We start from the raw sequence: 21,109 nt of genomic DNA, 5'->3' as shown, positions 1-21,109 counted from the left end.
GTCTTTGCAGAAGACCTTTTTTTAAGGACACGACTTTCAGATACTATCTATCTGCTGCAGATTGTTTTTAAGCCTGTCTCGTCTTCTTTTGTCCCCCACTTGTCCAGTTTTATCCACAATGTTTTAAAGACACTGCACACCATGCCAAGATATGCCAAGTTTTTAGCTAATAACTCTTCAGGAATCTACTTGTTTGTCTATTATTTTATTCCTGTCAATCTGTGTTACCTTTGGTGTTTTTTATAGATTCAACTAAAATAACAGGAGTAAATTCTGTGTTTTTGTGATGAGCTGCCAGTAGCAAAGTTCCTAAAAACAATTTAAAATGGGTTCTTTGCAAAGTTGACACAACACAGATTCATCCCTTGAATTAGGTGCCTTTTTTATGCTTAAATGATTAATAGATAAATATTAAGTGGCTCATCAAACAACACAAAATGAGTTCAAAGGCAGCCAATAGCCAAAGAAAAAGAAAATCTGGCTCCTTGGAACAAAATATTAGGAAATGAGGGGTGGCTCAAGACTGCATAATGTCTATCCAAGACAACAGGAGAAAAATAAATTATTATTATTATTATTATTATTATTATTATAATAATAATAATAATAATAATAATAATAATAATAATAATAATAATAATAATGTCAATGAGAAAGTCAATGTCAATGTTTTTCTGTACCTGCACATAAAGCAGGTTGAGCTGGACGGGATCTCTGGAATCCACATTTTGGTCTGAGTAGAAGAATTTTCTTCGCAGCAGCAACATCTCTGTCTCCTCCACGCCCTGTTCCCTCAGTGTCCGTCCATGGTCCAACCAGTTCACTACGGAAAGCCCAAACCAAACGGGATGCCATAAAGACCAATATTAGAAATATATTAGCCAGTCATAATGTTTTAGCATCAAGGTGAATTTTTTCAGTCATATTTTCATTGTAATCTGTAACCATATTTTGATTCAGATAAAGCACTTTGCTTACTCTCTGGAAAAAATGTTTCTCATTCCTGTTTCATGACACCATAATATTTAAGCAGAACACTTTGTTATAATCTCCTCTCCCATGAACGTCGTATGGGACAGGAGTTTCAGAAGCAGACATACCCGTTTGGAAAGCAGACATTGAATTTACTCAGAAAAATTGGTTAAAGTCTTTTTTTCTTTTGAATAAAGCTCAGCATAAGGATTGGCTAATGTGTTTCCAGACAGAAAAAAGACTAGTCTTTCCAATTTCTTTCAGAGTTACAGAGTTAAAGAATGTGGCAGTGAAGATTTGGTAGATTAGTTTAATTATTTACTATTAAATATTTATCCCTTGGGACTTCCAGATCCCGACGGACAAGATAGTGATGGCTAACTAACCAGAGATAGTAGTGGTGGACAAGCAGAGAAGAAGATTGTAGTGATAGAGGTAGTAATACACTCAACAAAAATATAAACGCAACACCTTTGTTACTGCTCCCATTCCCCATGGGATGGACGTAGAGACCTAAAATTCATTCCAGATACACAATATAACCGTCCCTCCCAAACAGTGGTCACAAATCAGTCCAAATGTGTGGTAGTGGGCACATCTGCTATATTTAGATAATCCATCCCACCTCACAGGTGTGCCACATCAGGATGCTGATCTGACAACATGAGTAGTGCACAGGTGTACCTCAGACTGCCCACAACAAAAGGCCACCCTGGAATGTGCAGTTTTGTCTCACAGCAAAATGCCACAGATGCCACAAGCAATGAGGGAGCGTGCAATTGGCATGCTGACAGCAGGAATGTCAACCAGATCTGTCGCCCGTGCATTGAATGTTCATTTCTCAACCATAAGCCGTCTCCACAGGCGTTTCAGAGAATATGGCAGCACATCCAACCGGCCTCACAACCGCAGACCTCGTGTAACCAGCCCAGGACCTCCACATCCAGCAGGTTCACCTCCAAGATCGTCTGAGACCAGCCACCCAGACAGCTGCTGGAACAATTGGTTTGCACAACCAAACAATTTCTGCACAAACAGTCAGAAACCGTCTCAGGGACGCTCAACTGCATGCCCGTCGTCCTCATCGGGGTCTTGACCTGACTCCAGCTCGTCGCCGTAACAGACTTGTGTGGGCAAATGCTCACATTCGATGGCGTCTGGCACGTTGGAGAGGTGTGCGCTTCACAGATGAATCATGGTTCACATTGTTCAGGGCAGATGGCAGCTGAGAATGTCCCAGTTCTTGCATGGCCAGCATACTCACCGGACATGTCACCCATTGAGCATGTTCGGGATGTGCTTGACCGGCGTATACGACAGCGTGTACCAGTTCCCACGAATATCCAACAACCTCGCACAGCCATTGAAGTGGAGTGGACCAACATTCCACAGGCCACAATTGACAATCTGATAGACTCCATGCGACGATGTGTTGCACTGCATGAGGCAAATGATGGTCACACCAGATACTGACCGGTTCTGGGTCCCCAGACCCCCAATAGCGCAAAAAACTGCACATTCCAGGGTGGCCTTTTGTTGTGGGCAGTCTGAGGTACACCTGTGCACTACTCATGATGTCAGATCAGCATCCTGATGTGGCACACCTGTGAGGTGGGATGGATTATCTCAATATAGCAGATGTGCCCACTACCACACATTTGGACTGATTTGTGACCACTGTTTGGGAGGGATGGTTATATTGTGTATCTGGAATGAATTTTAGGTCTCTACGTCCATCCCATGGGGAATGGGAGCAGTAACAAAGGTGTTGCGTTTATATTTTTGTTGAGTGTACCAAGCGATAGCAACAACAGGAAGATGGAACACAAGAAGCTGAGAGAGGAGCTAGAGAAGATGTGGAAGGTGACCCGGGACACACACTTTGGTTAAGCAAGTCTGTTATAGACCATTAGAATGGAGGCTTGTATTTCTCATACACTCATCGTCTGTGTGGAGTTTTTGCTTCAGCTTTTCCATTTTCTTGTCATCTCTTAAAAGAGTTTTGTCTCTTTTCAGGGTTCCTGTGGTTTCCTCCTTCTTCTCTTCACCAATGTCTCGCACCAGTGAATATTCATCATAGTTTGTAATACCTGACATACAAACAGATTGAAATTACTACATTTATTTTACATTTTACAACAACATTATATATACACAAGAATCTCATGGTAAGTGGGGGGGAAAGCAATAAACCTGTAACAACACACAACATCTTGTTCTGGAAATTAAATGTGAGCTGTGTGTGGCTTATAGCTGACCTATTCTAGCACATATGGTCATCAGCATGTCACTGACAATCTTGGAGTCATCCACCATTACAGTCTTCACTGTCCCATCCAACATGCGGATCTTCAGTGGCCTCTGCTTCTTCTTGTATTCCAGAGTGTCCTGTCAGACAGAGGCAACAGACCAGCTGCTGATATTTTGTTGGAAACTTTGAAATAGATTTAAACTAGATCCTGCTATTTCTCACAATACTCACATCACACTGCTTTTCTTCCTAGAGACAGCATCATTTTTTACAGAAGCATTAAACAAAAACAACCTGACTCAGCTAATTTAGAGCAAAGAAACCAGTGATGTCCCTTGGTGAAAGTGTATTTAGTACTCACAAATCATCACAAATGCATCCTAATTCATAAATTTAACAGTTAGTCATAGCTGAATGTGTGATATACTTCCTTACCCCATTCCTTAACATGTAGTAGTCCAGAGCCTTTCCAGCCTCCAACCAGATGCCTTTCTTTGGATCTTCATCAGACAAAAACAGTCCGTAGTCATTTGCTGTAGAAGAAACACAAACGCTGATTAAGTCGCTGGATTTCTATTTCTTGCCATACCTGTGGATCTCCAGACAGTAGACTAGAAGGACTTGTGCTAGTCCCCTGTTCATGTAAATCACATTAGTAGATTAGTCTTTCAAACAAACATGTTTTAACAGGTTCACATCAGCTTGCCAAAGTCAAAATGTGACCATTCTAGTCTAATCTGTTGACTGACACAATATTAGGCAGGTGGTTACAATGTCATGCCTGATCAGTCTATGTGCAATATGCAGCATACAATTTCTCCATGTCAACAATCCAACAATCAGTTCTGATGAAGTAAGAAGTAAAAAAAAAAGAAAGAGAACTTACGCTGGCCAAGCTGTGCCTCTGGGACTCTCTCCCTGATGATGCGACAGGCATCGTAGACCATGGTGGAGGGCTCAAACTGCATAGTTTTCACTACATTCCCCACACTAATCTTTAATGACAGGGTCACCATGATTGCTGCTCTGCACCTCCACCCAACTCACACCTGCATGAGGATCCATAAAGTAGTTAGTCATAACATGTCAACTGTACCATTACAGTGAAATAGCATATTTAATTCACAGTCACAATACCAATAGTACAACTCAATCTGAAAGACATATAAAGTCTATTGAAAAAAAAAAAGACTTTTTGATAAACACACACACACACACCTTATTTCCTGTTAAAAGGAGGTTTTAACTGCAAGTGTAGAACAGCTGTAACTGTATACTCTAAATAATGTCAAAGCTGCCTCCTCTCACAAGTAGCACACAGCAGGAAGTTCTCTACATCAGAGGTATTCTCATTGCACATAGCTATGACAAGAACTGCTATATTCATAAATATATTTTATTTTGGTACTCCTTTACATGACATTCCGCTAAAGAACTTCACATTAGTAGGAAGTGAAAACTAATCTCTCAGCCCCATGTCTTAAGCTGAGGTTAAAGTGAGAAACACCACCTCTAGCTTTTTTTACATGTGTCACATATAAAAAAATGTTTTTAACTGAAAATCCAGTTTCCCGGTTCCTGAATAAAAAGAAATTGTCTCTTAACTGTTTAAATGCCAGTAAAGGTATGTTTTTTTTGGAAAACAACTCTCTGTGGTTTTGTCATTGTGAGAGATTCTTTGTCATTTCTTCATGCAAGATCCTGAGGTTGTATAGCAATGAGAGGTGAAGGAAATAAAGAGTAGGGGATTTTCTTTTTCAGCTTTTTTGAAATGACATTTTACTTATCACTGTAAAACTGTCAGACTCGCATCCTGATAACACTCTTTCACCATCTTGCTCCCTGTGTAGTATAAAGGGGATTCAACCTAAAAAGTACAGCTAGCAACATGAATGCTGGTTACTGCAGAAACAAATAAAATTAAAAAAACCAATGCCAAATGTACTGGTTATATAATACTCTACAACTCTGAGTACTCAAGCACTGCTTTTTACTACAAGTCATATTCATCTATTCTCACACAACCCAGGGATGGAACCACTGTCTGCTAGGGATGGGTATCGTTTAGGTTTTATCCGATACCAAATACGGTGCATTTCTCAGCTTTTAAAAAACGCTATGCGTTGCCAGGTGTTTCATCAGATTCGAGGTGTTACCTCCTTTGCACAGTATCACCTTGAAGCACTTGTTGCAGGCTGCTGAGTTTGCATCTTTTGCTGTGAAGTACAGTCAGACTTTTGACCGCTTTGCCTTGGGCACTTTTAATCTGTAGCTCTGCTCTAAAAGAACGTACGTACCTGGGCAAGCCTACTATCCTCGGAAAGGTAAGATGATTGGCTAGAATCCAAAGTGTATGACATCTCAGGAAAAAGAAACACCGAAATGTGCGCTGCTTTTCGGTCTGGTTACTACCGGTGCCATCCCTACTGTCTACTTGCTCAATCAAATGACAATCAAACTGTTTTCTGACTAAAATCCAGTGTGACAACAGGCTGAGTGAGATGAGCCACTGTCTGGAGCATTCATATATTGTTATCATATATCAGTGAGTACTTCTCACTATATGTTAAAAGATTGTTTTGTTGGAGAAAATGTTTTCATACTATACTTCAGAAAAATATGCTATAAGAAGATGGATGGATGGCTAACATGTAAATATGCTTCTCATTGTTAGGGCTCCTGATTATGATTTTACTATTTGACATGATCATGAAGAAGATGAATAAAATACTTACCTGACTTGAACCAATTTTTTGTAACAGCCACTCAGATGATCAGCTCTGTGTTTCTTCTACCTAGCTGAGGAAAATCAAATATAAACAGATACACGATTTTTTTTATTTTATTGATCCAACATTTTCAATGACATAATGATATGCTTTTACATTATAACGATCTTACAAAACACAGTTCCACAGCATTTTGTACTCTTGCAATTCCACATCATAATAATGTTGTCCTATTTGAAATATAAAGCTGCAGATAAACTCACTTTTTGACACAACATATGACATGTAATTTAAATGTTCTATTCCAAAAGCTAACTGTGAATACGGTACACAAGCTTTAGACAGTGCTCAGTCCCTGTTCGCACACATACATGTTCCAATAAATCCCACAAATGGAATCTAGTAGAGTTCAAGAATTTTATCTGACAATAAAGCAGAAACTGCTGCTCAACTGAAAGAATACACAAAGCGAATTGGAATGTGTTTGTATATTAGAGATTGATTTCTTTGGGGTTTTTTTGATAACATTGCAGACACTTTTTAAAAAAATGTTATAAAATAAAATATTAGTTTAATCCATTTTAGTGAAATTAATGTCAGAATTAAGCGTGTAACTAGTGAGAAGGTCCACATAACTGGTGTGTTTCTGTTTGGTGAAGTGTGGCAAGGTGTGGCGTGCTTTGCAAAATAAGACAGGACAAGACAAGGCAAGAAAAATAAGAGTTGGGACATCCTTCATTACGTCAGTTAAAAATTGTTAAATACAGCTGAAGTATAAACTAATCTGATAAATACAGTAAAACAAGCATAAATGTAAACAATATATAGAAAGAAATATTTGAAATATAATCATATGAAAATCAACAAGCAAAAACAGAATTTAAATTTTAAATATAATCAGCAGTACTACATGCACTGAAACAGACTAGCAAATATCAGAGTACATCAAAGTGGCTCAGCAGAACAGCGCAAGTTGTAGTGGACGCTGCAATAAATTGGTGTGGTATTTACGTGAGCGTGAGTGCAGGGTTAAAGTAAACTTAACATGAGAGAACAGATTACTCTTTGCTAGACAGATGTGTTGCATTGCAGACAGTTATTGTATGATATGAATAATTTCTTCTGATGTAAAAGATTTTTACATGTTATTAATAGCTATTTTAGGTGTGTGTGTGTGTGTGCGTGCGTGCATGCATTGGAGGAGGAGTGCAGCTGTCGGTCAAGTGAGTGGGTTCATCTCTAGAAATGAACCCACTCCTCTTCCTCTGCTGTGGAATGACAGCATTCTTTCAAGTTCCTAATCAGCTGTCTACATGTCATTTCCTGTTTTTAAAAGACATTCAACGCCATATATGGGCATCTCTAACATCCACACATGCCCAGCAGTGACTTAGCTGGAAGTCTGCAGTGAGTATTGGGTCAGTTTGTTGACAAAGCTTACTAATCTAAAGCTCATCCTAGTCCTTCAAGTTTCAAAGTTACAATGTTCACGTTTAGTCAGTGTTAGTCCTCAATATTATTCAATGTAGAAACTTTAAAGCTCTAAATGCTCAAAGACCATTATCGAGCAAAAGCTACTTCAACATTCAAATCTTCCTGTTTATTTAACACCAGCTCGAAATCTGAAAGATAATCTTGTTTAAAAACATTGCAAGTCTACAGACTTCAGAAATTGTACAGTAAATGCTTCCCACTCCACCCTGACTGAAAGAGGAAGTGCGAGGTCACAACAGTAATTACTGCAGTTGCTAAAAATGAGAAATAGCACAGTAAAGGTCTTAGTGTACTCTAAAAACACTGTAAAACAATATCACAAATGAAAACACAATTCTTTAATGGTACAGATATAAAAAATGTCCAGCTGTTGCAAAAGGGATTCCAAGTTTGGGCTTTTAAAGTATAAAATTAGTTATGCCGTTGAAGGTACTTTCTCCTTTTAGTGCTTAAAATATATCTTTGCAATAACTCTGAATTAATGCCTCTTTCCAGAAAACATGACTTGGTTCTTACAAGAAAAAAAATGTGTGGCTAACTTGACTTCCTGTTAGTCAAAGCCAGACTTCCTCTGCAAAGTGACAGCGGCCAGCTGTCATCCTAAAGCCAAGTATCCAAGCTATCAATGGAATTCAGATACTCTATACCTCAGTCTTTATCTAGTGTACTACAGGCCTGACCATTTTTTTAACGTGTCTGTAAAACTGTCCACTAACAACAAGAGGATTATTTCAAAAACTTATCTTTTCAGGCCAGAATGAAACATTTCACTTAACTAGTCTTCAGGGCTGATAAGTACGTTGTGTACATCCTCACTATAGTTCTGGCTACAGTCATTTCTGCCAGTATCAGCCATTTCCAAAAATGTCTAGCTGACTCTTTTTTTTTAAACTGTGTGGTGTGCAAGTTTGAAAAAAATGAAAATGTACTAATTTAGTTGCAATGAAACACATCACAGATATGAAGAAAATATTATGTTGAGGGACAATCAGAAATTGTGCAAAGTTTAAAATAAATTTTCAAACGACTAAACAAGGACTAGGTCTAGTTGTTTTGTTTTTCTGTTTTCCTGTTGTTCTCCAGCCCTATGTGCGCTAGATGTGATTTTTGTTTGGCATATCCCGATGTCCAGGGTGGGCCATTTATATGGATACACCGTAATAACATGGGAATGGTTGGTGATATTAAAGTCGTGTTTGTGGCACATTAGTATATGTGTGGTGACCATGGTGGCCATTTAGAAGTCAGCCATCTTGGATACAACTTTTGTTTTTTTAATAGGAAGAGGGCCATGTGACACATCAAACTTATTGGTAATGTCACAAGAAAAACAATAGTACTTGTATTATACAAGTAAAACATTTTTCTCTTTTTCTATGTAAGAACAAGAAAAAAGTGAAATAACAGATTTAATTTGTTTTGGTTGTGTAACCTCAGGACATCTGTGGACATTAGGAAAGAGGTCATCTGGGTGGACATATATTATTGCTCAAGTAAAACCACTTATGGTGAAGAATAGTTTATCAGGAGTTCACAGTGCTGCAATACAAGTCTTTGCAACCACTGAGTGTAGCTTCGTATACAGATGGTAGAGTTTTAAACTTCCTGTGATCGTGGCCTTCAACAGTCTCTGCTGCCTGCTGTGCTGCAATGTGGGCAACCAGCTTAAAGTCACTGCAGAACCTTCATCAGGCTCAAAATAAGACAACCTGTTTTAGAGAAGTTACCGGCTCTTATAAGAATCTTAAATTTAATAAAACATGTTTTGAATTTTTGTTTTATAATTCAATAAGTCATTTTTTGTCATATTTGTTATTTGTCACAGAAATTGCTTAACTATTATCAACACAAACATCATGAGAAACACTTTTCCAGTTTAAGGTTGCTGCTTATATCACATTTGATCATCACTATTGGCATTGGCACCACTCTGATACTAATAGAAGAGTTCTTGAGTCCAAGAAATGTAGACACAGCTGTAGCTCCAGAGCACATAACACAATAACAAAGTCATTGCAGTGTCCTTATTACAGAGCTGAGGTAACTAGTACACTTGTATCCAACTGTAGTATGATTTGTTTTACTGGTAGTTTTTCACAACAACTTTCACTCTGCTAATGCACATTTGCTGTACTATTGTAAATTGAAGCTGTGTTTACCCTGATGTGACACTGTGAAAATAACCCAGTGGCATTGTTACAGTCTATCTTAAACAAGTAACCACAACGACCGCATTTGAACTTTTGCATCTCATCTCCCATTCTTACATTTCCTCTCAACTCTATAGTCTACACATGCTCATATACAGTAATTATACCATTCCCCAACTAGAAAAAATCTCCAATTCTCTTGTTTTTTTTAGCATTTCATACATTTTTTTTTAATCTGACCATTCAGTGCACTAAAAGGTTTTGTCAAAACAATACCCTAGAGTAAACAGGAAATCTATAAGGGAATTTATAAAAGGGGGAAAAAGGAAACGAGGCTAATTATTTCTGTTCTGGTCTGTACTGTACAGATCAGATTTCACTTGTTTGAGGGAAATTTATACGGGTGAAGGAAAGTTAAAATAGCAGCATTTGCCTTTAGTATAAGGCAACACAATTACAACATTATGAGCTATTTGAAAACCAAAAAATATCAAAATGTCTATTTTGACAATAACTTCAGTCTATGTTTCAGAGACAATCACACTCTCACAAAGAACTTGTTCTGTTGAACACAGAAGATGAACGGTAAAAATACTACACTACTCCCACTATCCAAGTGGCCAATATTTTTTTTAAATAGATTAGTTTCATTATGTAGGAGTCTCTCTCTGCCCTACGTACACTTATGGATTAATTCTTATATAGCGCTTTTCAACTCTCCCAGAGTACTCAACGAGCTCTATACAACATGCCACATTCACCCGATCACACCCATTCACACAAGCACTGTCTTCTAAGTTTCTTAGTGCTTCCTAACTACAATTCATACACATTTATACTCCAATGAACGCATCGGAGAGCAATTTAGGGTTAGTGTCTTGACCAAATTAGAGAAAAAAAATTGAAATTGGTTGTTGAATTTTGAATTGAGTGTTGAACTTGCATTTGATAAATGAAACCCAAAGAGATATCGATGTATGTGAAGAAATATTCTTTAGGCTTAAAGACCTCCAAAATAAAGCAATCAGAGACAGCAAAAAAGTAAGATTAGTATGGGAAAATTGAGCAGCTCAGCGACACCAACGGCCTGAAAAACCACAAAACATGGAACACTAAGTTGTGAGCAACTTCTTGAATTCAAATTTAGATGGTGTACAACAACGCAGATTACACTTTGAAAGGAAGCATCTACAAGGGCCTGTCCAAAAAAAAAAACATCTTTGGAAAGATGAAACCAAGATGAACCTTAATGATTGCAAGAGAAAAGTATGGAAAAGGGAAGGCATAGTTCATGATTAGAAAAACACCACATCATATATCAGATATGATGGAGACAATGTTATGCAGCAGGTAACTAGTTTTTAGCATTTGATATATGATATATGAATGTGAGATGGCTGACCACAAGCCTCACAATGATTTGACACGAAATGACCCAAAACCGAAAGCAGAAAACCCTCGAAACTAATAGCAACTGAAGGTGGCTGCAGTAAAGGCCTGCTAAAGCATCACAAGGAAGGAAACAGTATTTGGTGATGTTTGACAATGTACTTAAAAGCTTAAAGTCTGCTCTTAATCACATTTTGTGTGATTTAAAATCCACTGTGACAGTGTGCAGAGGCAAAATTAAAAAAAAATGTTTACTGTCCAGGAGCTTACAAACAAAACTGTAAATTATTGGCCTTGGAAACCCAGAAAAACTGTCAGGTATCCACTTGAATCCTCAAAATACAAGATTGATGATGGACCAGTTTGGTTGCTCGACTGGTAAATCAGCAAGTGGTACTAGTAATTTTCTGCAGAGGCAGTAGCAGCAGAAGAAGAGGAAGAAGAAACAGAAAAAAACAGAAGTAGCAACAAAAGCAGAAGCACAAGAAAAAGCATAAGCAATAGCCCAGTCGCAATGTAAGGTTCAACACAAATAACTAATAACACAAAGAATGATTTAAAAAATAGCAGCTACATTAAAGCAATGAAGAGGTGCAGGAGAAGATAATCTTAAATGGGAGACTAGCCAAATTTAATACTCTCTAAATTCTTTGTACATGTTGTCAGCTATATTTATTGCCCTTCGTATATAACCATTGTGTAACACAACTATATATTTGCATTTTTGAAGAGTTTCAGAACCCATCACAGCACAGAAACAGCTTTAGTGAAGGTTACAAATGATCTTCTTATGGCCTCTGACAGTGGACTCATCTCTGTGTTATTGTCCTGCTAGACCTCAGCGCAGCGTTCAATACTGTTCGACCATAATATCCTATTAGAACAATTGTAGCATACTGTATGTAATACAGGTACTGCGCTGCAGTGGTTTGTATCATATCTATCTAATAGGCTCCAATTTGTTCATGTAAATGGAAAGTCCTCTTCACACACTAAGGTTAATTATGGAGTTCCACAGGGTTCAGTGCTAGGACCAATTCTGTTTGCATTATACATGCTTTCCTTAGGCAGTAGGGCTGTGCGATATGACCAAAATCTCACATCCCGATATTAAGACATCTATCGTCCGATAATGATATAAATCACAAAAATGTAACATTTTCTGTAAATTCTGTGAATCTCGGGCAGCTCGACTTGCTTGAAGTGTTTCCAGCTGGGCGTCGCGTACCTGGAGTTGAGTGTTTTAACTGATGCATGAAACTATACATTTTTAGACATAGGTTGTAACGGCCGCCGTTTTCTTTATGAGTATTTATTACACAGCGTGCTGCGGGGAAAAGCCTGTTCTAATGTTTGAGTCTAAGGTTTATTTTTTAGCACCTGACGGCTCTTTTTTGCTTCTCATCCATAAATACTCTGCATCTTTCGCGTGATTCGGTTTATTTTGAAAAGTCTCAACAGGATCTTGAGCTTTTTTGTGAAAGGTTTATGTGGAAAATAAACAAGCGGACATACGATGGTTTTACTGTTGTTGTTGCTAAAGACAATGCATAAAAACAAGTGCTTGTTTGTCTGTAGTGTGGTTATATTAAATATAAGAGAAAGAGAGAACTTTAAGAAATTAATATAGCCACTACAGTGACCATCAAAATAATGAAAAAATATTGCCATAAACAGTTTATTTTGCGACACCACGAAACAAACGATAGCGTAAAATGCAACGATAGACGTTTTTATATCGTCATCCGATATATATTGTTATATCGATCAGCCCTATTAGGCAGTATCATCAGAAGACATAGTATACATTTTCACTGCTATGCAGATGGCAAAAAACTCTATCCATGGAGCCAGATAACACACACCAATTAGTTAAACTGCAGGAATGTCTTCAAGACATAAAGACCTAATTTTCTGCTTCTTAATTCAGATAAAGCTGAGGTTATTTTACTCGGCCCTGAAAATCTTAGAAATATGGTATCTAACCAGATTCTTACTCTGGATGGCATTACCTTGGCCTCCAGTAACACTGTGAGGAATCTTGGAGTCATTTTTGACCAGGACATGTCCTTCAATGCACATATTAAACAAATATGTAAGACTGCTTTCTTCCATTTGCACAACATCTCTAAAATTAGAAATTTCCTGTCTCAGAGTGATGCTGAAAAATTAGTTCATGCATATTTCTAGGCTGGACCACTGTAATTCATTATTATCAGGACGTCCTAAAAACTCTCTGAAATACCTTCAGCTAATCCAAAATGCTGCAGCAAAAGTGCTGACAGGGACTAGAAAGAGAGAGCATATTTCTCCTATATTGGCTTCCTGTTAAATCCAGAATTGAGTTCAAAATCCTGCCCCTCACATACAATGTCTTAAATAATCAGGCCCCATCTTATCTTAATGACCTTGTAGTACCATATCACCCCATTAGAGCACTTCACTCTCACACTGCAGGCGTACTTGTTGATCCTAGAGTATTTAAAAGTAGAATGTGAGGGAGAGCCTTTGGTTTTCAGGCCCCTCTTCTGTGGAACCAGCTTCCAGTTTGGATTTGGGAGACAGACACTATCTCTACTTTTAAGATTAGGCTTAAAACTTTCCTTTTTGCTAAAGCATATAGTTAGGGCTGGACCAGGTGACCCTGAATCCTCCCTTAGTTATGCTGCAATAGACATAGGCTGCTGTAGGCAGACTCATACCCCTCCTAGGTGACTGAAAAGGAAAATGCATCATGGACACCCATGATGCATTTTCCTTTTCAGTCACCTTTTTCACTCACTATGTGTTAATACACCTCTCTGCATTAAATCGCACTTGTTATTAATCGGTCTCTTCCACAGCATGTCTTCTATCCTGTCTTCCTTCTCTTACCCCAACCGATGGCCGCCCCTCCCTGAGCCTGGTTCTGCCGGAGGCTTCTTCCTGTTAAAAGGGAGTTTTTTCTCATAGGGGGTCATCTGATTGTTGGGTTTTTCTCTGTATGTATTATTGTAAGGTCTACCTTACAATATAAAGCGTCTTCAACGTTATATGGCGTTATATTAATAAAATTGAATTGAACTTGAATTTTAAAATCACATAAATCATTTTGAGTTGCATAAAGGTCTTGGAGAAACAACATTTTGTTAAAATGTATAGTTGTCATTTAGAAGAATGACAATAAAACCCACTTTATACACAAGTTTTATTTGCTGCAGTTCTTAAAGTTTTGCCTAAAGAATTTACCTAAAGTTTATATTACAACTGCAATGATTAATTAAGTAACTCAAATAAGTCAATTACAAAAAATTCTCGACACAAATTCTTTGCTTCGATGCTTCATTTAATCCACGGCTCTGTAGCGTGCAGATGTGTTAAACAATGTATACCTAAGTTTTTCACCCACATTTGTTATATTTCTAAAAACTGACCAGAAAATACAAACGTATTTAGGAGCAGCGAATAAAAAGTGTAAATAACAAGTATGACAACATTAAGCCCACAGCCCCCAGTTTTAAACAGAAACACTGATAACACAACAGCAGCAGTGTTGATGACGCTGGCAAAGTTTAATGTGAAAACTTCCAGATTAGACGGTGTGGCATAATGTTTGTGATCAAACAGATTAAAGATGCACTTCATGGCCCACGCTGAACAATGCCAGGTGTAAGAATTATGCCTTATGCCTGTTAGCAATTTTAAACATATAACAAAGGCTCCTAAAACTATAGAGAACTTTAAAAATGAAATAAAGAATAGGAGAAATATTATAAGCTAATAACAATTCACCAGTTCAACTAATATCTGTCCACTTGTGAATACCAACTGCACCTTACTTGTAAACCGCATGTGTTTGTTATTTTCCTGTGTACATCATAAATCGTTGTCAATTTTACTTCCTGCATTAGTTTTCCATCCTTGATTGTATGCTGATTAATCTCACCAACTGTATATCTGGTTACTTCCTGATTTATTTTGAAATTTCTGTATGTCTTAGACCTCACTTCCAGCCTTTGCTTTGTTGCCCTACCATGCCTGTTTTCAGTTAGCCACTGGTCTTAGTATATACAGCTCCAGCTTTGCGCTAACCACTTGTCATCTGGTAAACTTGCTTAGTCAAGCTCCCCAGCATTCCTCATGATTTTGTTATTTTCCCTTGTGAACTTCTCATTTCCTTTTGGACAGCTCTATGGACTTTGCCTTTTGACTACACCCTCCCAAACTGGATTTTACTCTGCCCATGTGTATCCTGCATTGGGTTCTCTTCCTGATTTTTACACTACGATCTGGCCAGTATGAACCCAGATGCTACTTTGTTTGCTGGGGAATTTTATGATTTTATCATTTACTCTAATCTGTCTTCATGGTGAATCGAAGAGAGCTCTTAATTGGTATCTTAAAAAGACTATACAGAGAGTAGTGTCTTTTTTGGCTGGTTATGTGGTCTTATGCTCCTAACCATCAAATGCTCTAGCCTTTCCAAGATGATAAGGTAAAACACTGGGTGGCTGAAATGACTGAAGCTTCCCTGCTCCAAAGCCCCATGGAAACTCAGCTGCCCAGCACTGCAAGTGGATAGACTGACTCGACTTGTACCTCTCCTGTTTCCACATCTGTCACTGGAAGTCTGTTCAGAAGGCAATCAATGGTTCCCATGCTCTTGTGTCATAGCCAGCTACTCATTCTTGAGTAAGTGAGGTGTCCCAACTGGCTTTCCTGTATTTAGGCAGCTCATTTGAACTCACCTAGTCATGATCTGATCTGATCCCCTGGCTAGGGCAAAGTTTCTTTTTTTGCATCAAAATTGGGATTTGTTCTAGAAAGTTATAAGCAAACTAACCCCTCTGAAAGGATTCTCAAAAATGTGGTTTTGGACAGCATCTTGTATGTCCTGTATCAATCAAGAACCCTATCACTGCAATGAAAAGTGATCCCTTCCTAATAATATGCCAAAAACACTTTAGAAACTCCCATCTGAAACTTAATTTTAGGTTACTTTGATATCAAAATGCCCAGCATCCACAATGACCAAGACACATCAACATTCATAGAAATAAGCTTCTATGACAGGGATGTCCAACTCCAAGCCTCAAGAGCCGGTTTCCTGCAGGTTTTAGATATCACCTTGGGTCAACAAACCTGAATCAAATGATTAGTTCATTACCAGGCCTCTGGAGAACTTCAAGACATGTTGAGGAGGCAATTTAGCCATTTAAATCAGCGGTGCTGGATAAAGGACACATGTAAAACCTGCAGGACACCGGCTCTTGAGGCCTGTAGTTGGACAGCCCAGTTCTATGGGAATTGTACTGGCATCAGCCCAATCTACTTCTATCAGGATAATGCTATTTTTAAACAAATATCCAACACTAGCAATGACAGATGTGTCTCACCAGAACAGATGTTTTCAGAACTTAACACAGCTCTTCTCACTATTACGACTAAAGGCATCATATAAACTATTCAGACTGTGTATGCCACTGCAGCGATCCTGAAGACATGTAGAGACATGTGGGTAGATCACACTTGCACTATTTTTTTTCCCTTGCTTAGTTGACTAAGAAATTAGTTCCAAGGAATATCCCTAATTCTGAGAATGAGGATACGCTCACTTTTCTTAATTGCAGCAACCACATACTCACTCATTGCACATTTAAACACACAGGCTGTGTCCAAATTCAGGGGCCACATCCTTCAGAGGACCAAGCCTATGTAGACCAGGTCCTTACACATGAACACACACCACACACACTCCTCTTAATGTTTCACCAGTCTGATGAAGGGCTAACATTAAAAACATTGTAATTTCTAAAAGGGAAACCAATGAGTAGTTAATTTTAAAACACGTGTGTTTTTTCTTTTTTGAATATGAATGTGAGGTGGCCAGGTGTTGTGGCTGGAAAACAAGCTCAAACCATCACCCCCCTCTACCACGCTTAACAGTTGGTATGAGTATTGTATTTGTATTTGGTTTTCTCCAAAAGTGGTGCTGTTCATTGTGGACAGACATCTCAATTTTGGTTTTGTCTGTCAGAATGACATTGTTCCAAAAGTCTTGTGGCTGGATGAGATGCAAACCTAAGCCATGCTGTCATATTCCTTTTTGAGAGAAAAGGTTTTCATTTGGCAGCCCTTCCAAACAAGCCATACATGTTCAATTTCCTTCTTATTTTAACATACTGAGGCCTGTAGAGACTGAGATGTAGCTCCTGTGTTTTTTGCATTTTCTCAAAACAGTGCACACTCTACCCATGAGTTGAATTCACTAGGACAATGACTCTTGGGAAGATTGGTAGCTGTCTTGAATGTTTTCCACATGGGAATAGTCTTTCTAAAAATGGTTTTAAAACCCTTCCCAGATTGGTGGTGAGCAACAGTTTCTCTAAGACCACTGATGATGTATTAGCATTGTGTTACACACCTATTTTTGCTTAGTTTTTTTCCAAAATAAATAATGACATTGTATGTCATGTGTTCAAGTTTTATTTACATAATTTCAGCACCTGGTAAGCACCAAATGAATTTTTTTATTATGTTCTCATATGTAAGACCCTAGAATTCACCTGGAGGTTGTTCTCCATACATGGATTAATGTTTCTGATGGATGAAATTATTGACAATTTGGCATAATACCAGCCAGTATTACAGTTAGTGTGATGCCATCACAAGGTAAGCTCTGTTTCTTTTTATTCTTTATACATGTTTCATTTAATCATAAACAACCCAACAACATTAAGGTTTTGTGTGATTTTTAAATTAAGTAAGAGCTGTATTTTCTTCCAGTCTCCTCATTGGTGTGACTGAACTCCCCAGGCATCTCACACAGCCATGGGAATTGGCTTATGTCTAAAACAAATGATTTCTTGTGGACTAGTGGCTGCACATGTTGTCTTGACCAAATATGGCTGAGTTAAAACACTACACTCCAACCACGGCAACACATTGGAATGGAAGCAGGTTTCCTTAACTGGTGTGAGAATAGTCCACGATACAACTTCCAAAATGGGATTTTACTCTGTTACCTGAATTCTGTATGGCTGGTAGATTAGCTCAGATTACTACACAGCATGGCCTGAACCTTGAATACTGGAGGCCTTTCTTCATTTCTTTACAGCCCAGATCACAGTGTTTCACCAGTGTATAGTGGCTTGGCAGTTAAAAGTTAGCTTCTGCTACACATGTGAAGCTGGTTAATGAAAAAAATCCACACACACAAGACATATAAGACTACATCAACTAACAAATAATCTGTTCAACTAAAAACAAACACAACACTCAGGAAGGCAAAGACAACAAGTCACAATAAGCTGAGTGATTGGATTTCTGTTTAGTTCCAGTTTACGTTTTGTTCTTACTTTTGTAAGACCTCATGATTCTCTATCTTTATCTCTTGCTCACTCGCCTCCACTTAAAATAGTTAGATTTTTACTTATTTATTTTTGCTGTGGTTGTGGTCGAAAATGTGCAGTGCACTGAGAGCATGCCATCTTGTGCATATATTAACTGTTCCCTTATATGTGTTCTGGTGTCAGATAGTTATTTATATTTTTTTTTCTTTGCACTTCTTTTTTGAAAGGTAAGCATTGAATAAGCAACCTAACATGTAACAAAACTCCTTATTTAATGAACACAGGCTGATCTTTACAAGTTCAAAAAAGAAGGTGAAGCATTTACTGAAGACATTACTTTTCAGTGAATGATAAGCGTTTATTTATCCCAAAATATGGGAAATTGTGTTACAGCAGCATGATATAAAAAAAAATGAAAAGATGTAAAAATTTAATGAGATACAAGTTTAAATACAAAATGAAGCAGTTATTAATTGTTATAACATTCTTTTAATCAATTAATGTAATAAGCAATTTCACAGAGACAAAAATGCTTTTGTTTGGTTTTTAGTTTATTTATTTACTTATTTTAGGTGAGCCTGCCTAAAAATGTACAGCTCCTAATTCTTCCAGGCTAGTTTCTACAGGCCGTCCTTCAGCCTGTAGAAAGTACCCTTTGTTTTTTCCTTTATTGCTCGGTGGTTAGTAGACATATCTGCATCCAAATTCCTTCATTGTGTTGCACAACACATCACAGCGGTGTAAGAATTTACACCCAGAGGCGATATTTTTTCTTGTTCTAACAGCTGCACAACACGCCCAGGACACTTATGAGCGGCCTACAAAATGACTGTGATGAACTGAACTTGCATGCTGTAGGTCAAAAGGGGAACAATACAGCTGTTAACTCCTTTTAACTTTGACATTCAAACTATTTCATAGTATAAAGGTAACTTATATATATCTCATCAAAATGCGCGTATTGTAGGGAAGCATGAGAGGACAGTGACACGGCGCACAGAAAATTCAGATGTGTGTGCGTGTGTGTGTGAGAGGTGGTCTCTTTTGGCGCTTGATACTTTCGATTCGTCTCCCATTTGTGTGATTTAACTTCTGGGTTATCATATACACTACCGTTTATGCGCTCTCTACATTAGAAGGCCCAAATCTGCATACGTTTACTAATCTGTCTCGCTTCCATGTCGAGTCTGTGGTGACGTCAGGGACTTCGCGTTTTAAAAAAAACGAAGAAAAAAGCTAGAAACTTTTCAAAGTTAGAAACATTCAGTCTGACCTGGGCGCGTTAATCCACTCTCGTCGACGGCCACTCAAACACGGAAAACAGAGCTGATTTAACGATCCTTAAATTAACTCCCGACAACAAATAAAGTTTTCCACCAGGGGAAAGGCCAGAAGACGACTTTTTCTCAGTTCCTCTCCCTATCCCTCGGCAGCGGCTTGCGAAAAACTCCACCCTGGCTCAGCGCGTCGACGCACAGAGGGGCGGTGTAGAGTTCGGGTACTGTTCTGCTGCAGGCGAATAACACTGAGGGTGTTTTCATACTTTTCTATTTTGTTTCCAAACTCTGTCTTGTTTTCAACACTAAACCAACTCAATTTGACTCTTAATGGCACCGACTGTGCTGGAGGAGACCGCGGAGACGTTCAGATCTGCTTTGTTAGGGTTTCCGGGTAGACAGACATGTTTCCTTCAAACGTTGGCCAGCTGCATTTGAAGTTGCCCAGGATGGTTCGGTGGGTGTGTCAAAAGTGTCAACATCGTCGTATTATAAAGCTGGTGTGCGCACGCAACGCTGGGGCCACATAACGGTAAAAGTGTCAGCTCCTCGAAACTTCAACCTATCTTACTTTTTCTTTGGCCTGAACACTGCTCGCATCCGGCTGTCATCACTGACAGTGACGGGACTGAAACCCAGTGTTTCTCTTCTGTAGCCCTCTTTTTAATGTTCTCTTTGATTAGTAATTTTTTAAAAAGTTTTTAAAAAGCTACTATCTGCAATAAAAGCAATAATAACAAATTAACATTCAAAAGAAGAAGAAAGGTGGAGAGGTACATATATTTTTAAAATTCTGTTGAAGTCTTGGGTGGCTTTCTGACTTGTCATTCCTTGTCTTACAAAGCTCTTGAACCTGCGACTTACTTTCTCACCATCTGCAAGGATATAAATATAAATTTTCAGATAAAAAAACAAAGATTATTTTTCATTAAATAAATCTTAATCACATATTAAACACAGTTCGTTTGTCTCTTTATTATTATTATGTTATTATAGTATTATAATATTATATTATGTTATATTATTCAGTCAGTGTCAATAGTCACTCAGTATTAATTTGCTGTTTTTAGGGCAAGGTATATTTTCTGTGATTATTGCAAGACCTGTCTAATGTTCAAGCTTAATACAAATGTTCTGCAAATTAATATTAATTAAAAAAGATGAGAACTGTAAAAACAGATTCTGTATACATACTAAATGCTTCAGTATGCAACTCTGCAAGTTGCAAGTACTAGTGGTGAATTAAGTTTAGTGAAATGTTATTTAAAATCAGTGAAGGAAAATGGATAGATGGCAATTTCTTCTGTCAAATAAGCAACTTACTAAAACAAATTAGTCATCTATTTTGCCACCTAAACAGACATTTTGTGTTCTTTTATGGCAAATTATTTTGGATAGATGTACAGAAATAACAGAAAATTACCATTGTGTAAAAACATAGACATTTTCCATCATTTTAAAGCAGTTTTACTGCTTTAAGTAACCCGAGATCTTGTATATTTCTGCATATGTTTTA

General features: G+C 38.0%; 1 protein-coding gene across 2 annotated transcripts in view; it reads right to left on the bottom strand.

The window, feature by feature from the left end:
* The window catches only part of tln1 (talin 1), a 56,918-nt gene extending 36,893 nt beyond the window's left edge, over positions 1 to 20,025 (bottom strand). The window contains exons 1-7 of one of the 2 annotated variants that reach the window (XM_004564660.4): positions 19,590 to 20,025; positions 5,959 to 6,022; positions 4,110 to 4,272; positions 3,659 to 3,756; positions 3,231 to 3,360; positions 2,910 to 3,062; positions 681 to 823 (exon numbers count right to left, since the gene is read on the bottom strand). In XM_004564660.4, the coding sequence (XP_004564717.1) occupies positions 681 to 823; positions 2,910 to 3,062; positions 3,231 to 3,360; positions 3,659 to 3,756; positions 4,110 to 4,239 (654 nt within the window). In that variant the 5' untranslated portion in view covers positions 4,240 to 4,272; positions 5,959 to 6,022; positions 19,590 to 20,025. The remainder of the gene's footprint in view (positions 1 to 680; positions 824 to 2,909; positions 3,063 to 3,230; positions 3,361 to 3,658; positions 3,757 to 4,109; positions 4,273 to 5,958; positions 6,023 to 19,589) is intronic. The other variant, XM_004564661.6, reaches the window with a different exon arrangement.
* Between the last annotated feature and the right edge of the window lie 1,084 nt (positions 20,026 to 21,109).

The sequence above is a fragment of the Maylandia zebra genome, linkage group LG7, assembly GCF_041146795.1.
Source record: "Maylandia zebra isolate NMK-2024a linkage group LG7, Mzebra_GT3a, whole genome shotgun sequence".
NCBI lineage: Eukaryota > Metazoa > Chordata > Actinopteri > Cichliformes > Cichlidae > Maylandia > Maylandia zebra.
The sequence above is the reverse complement of the archived record's forward strand: the minus strand, read 5'-3'. Positions and strand labels throughout refer to the sequence as shown.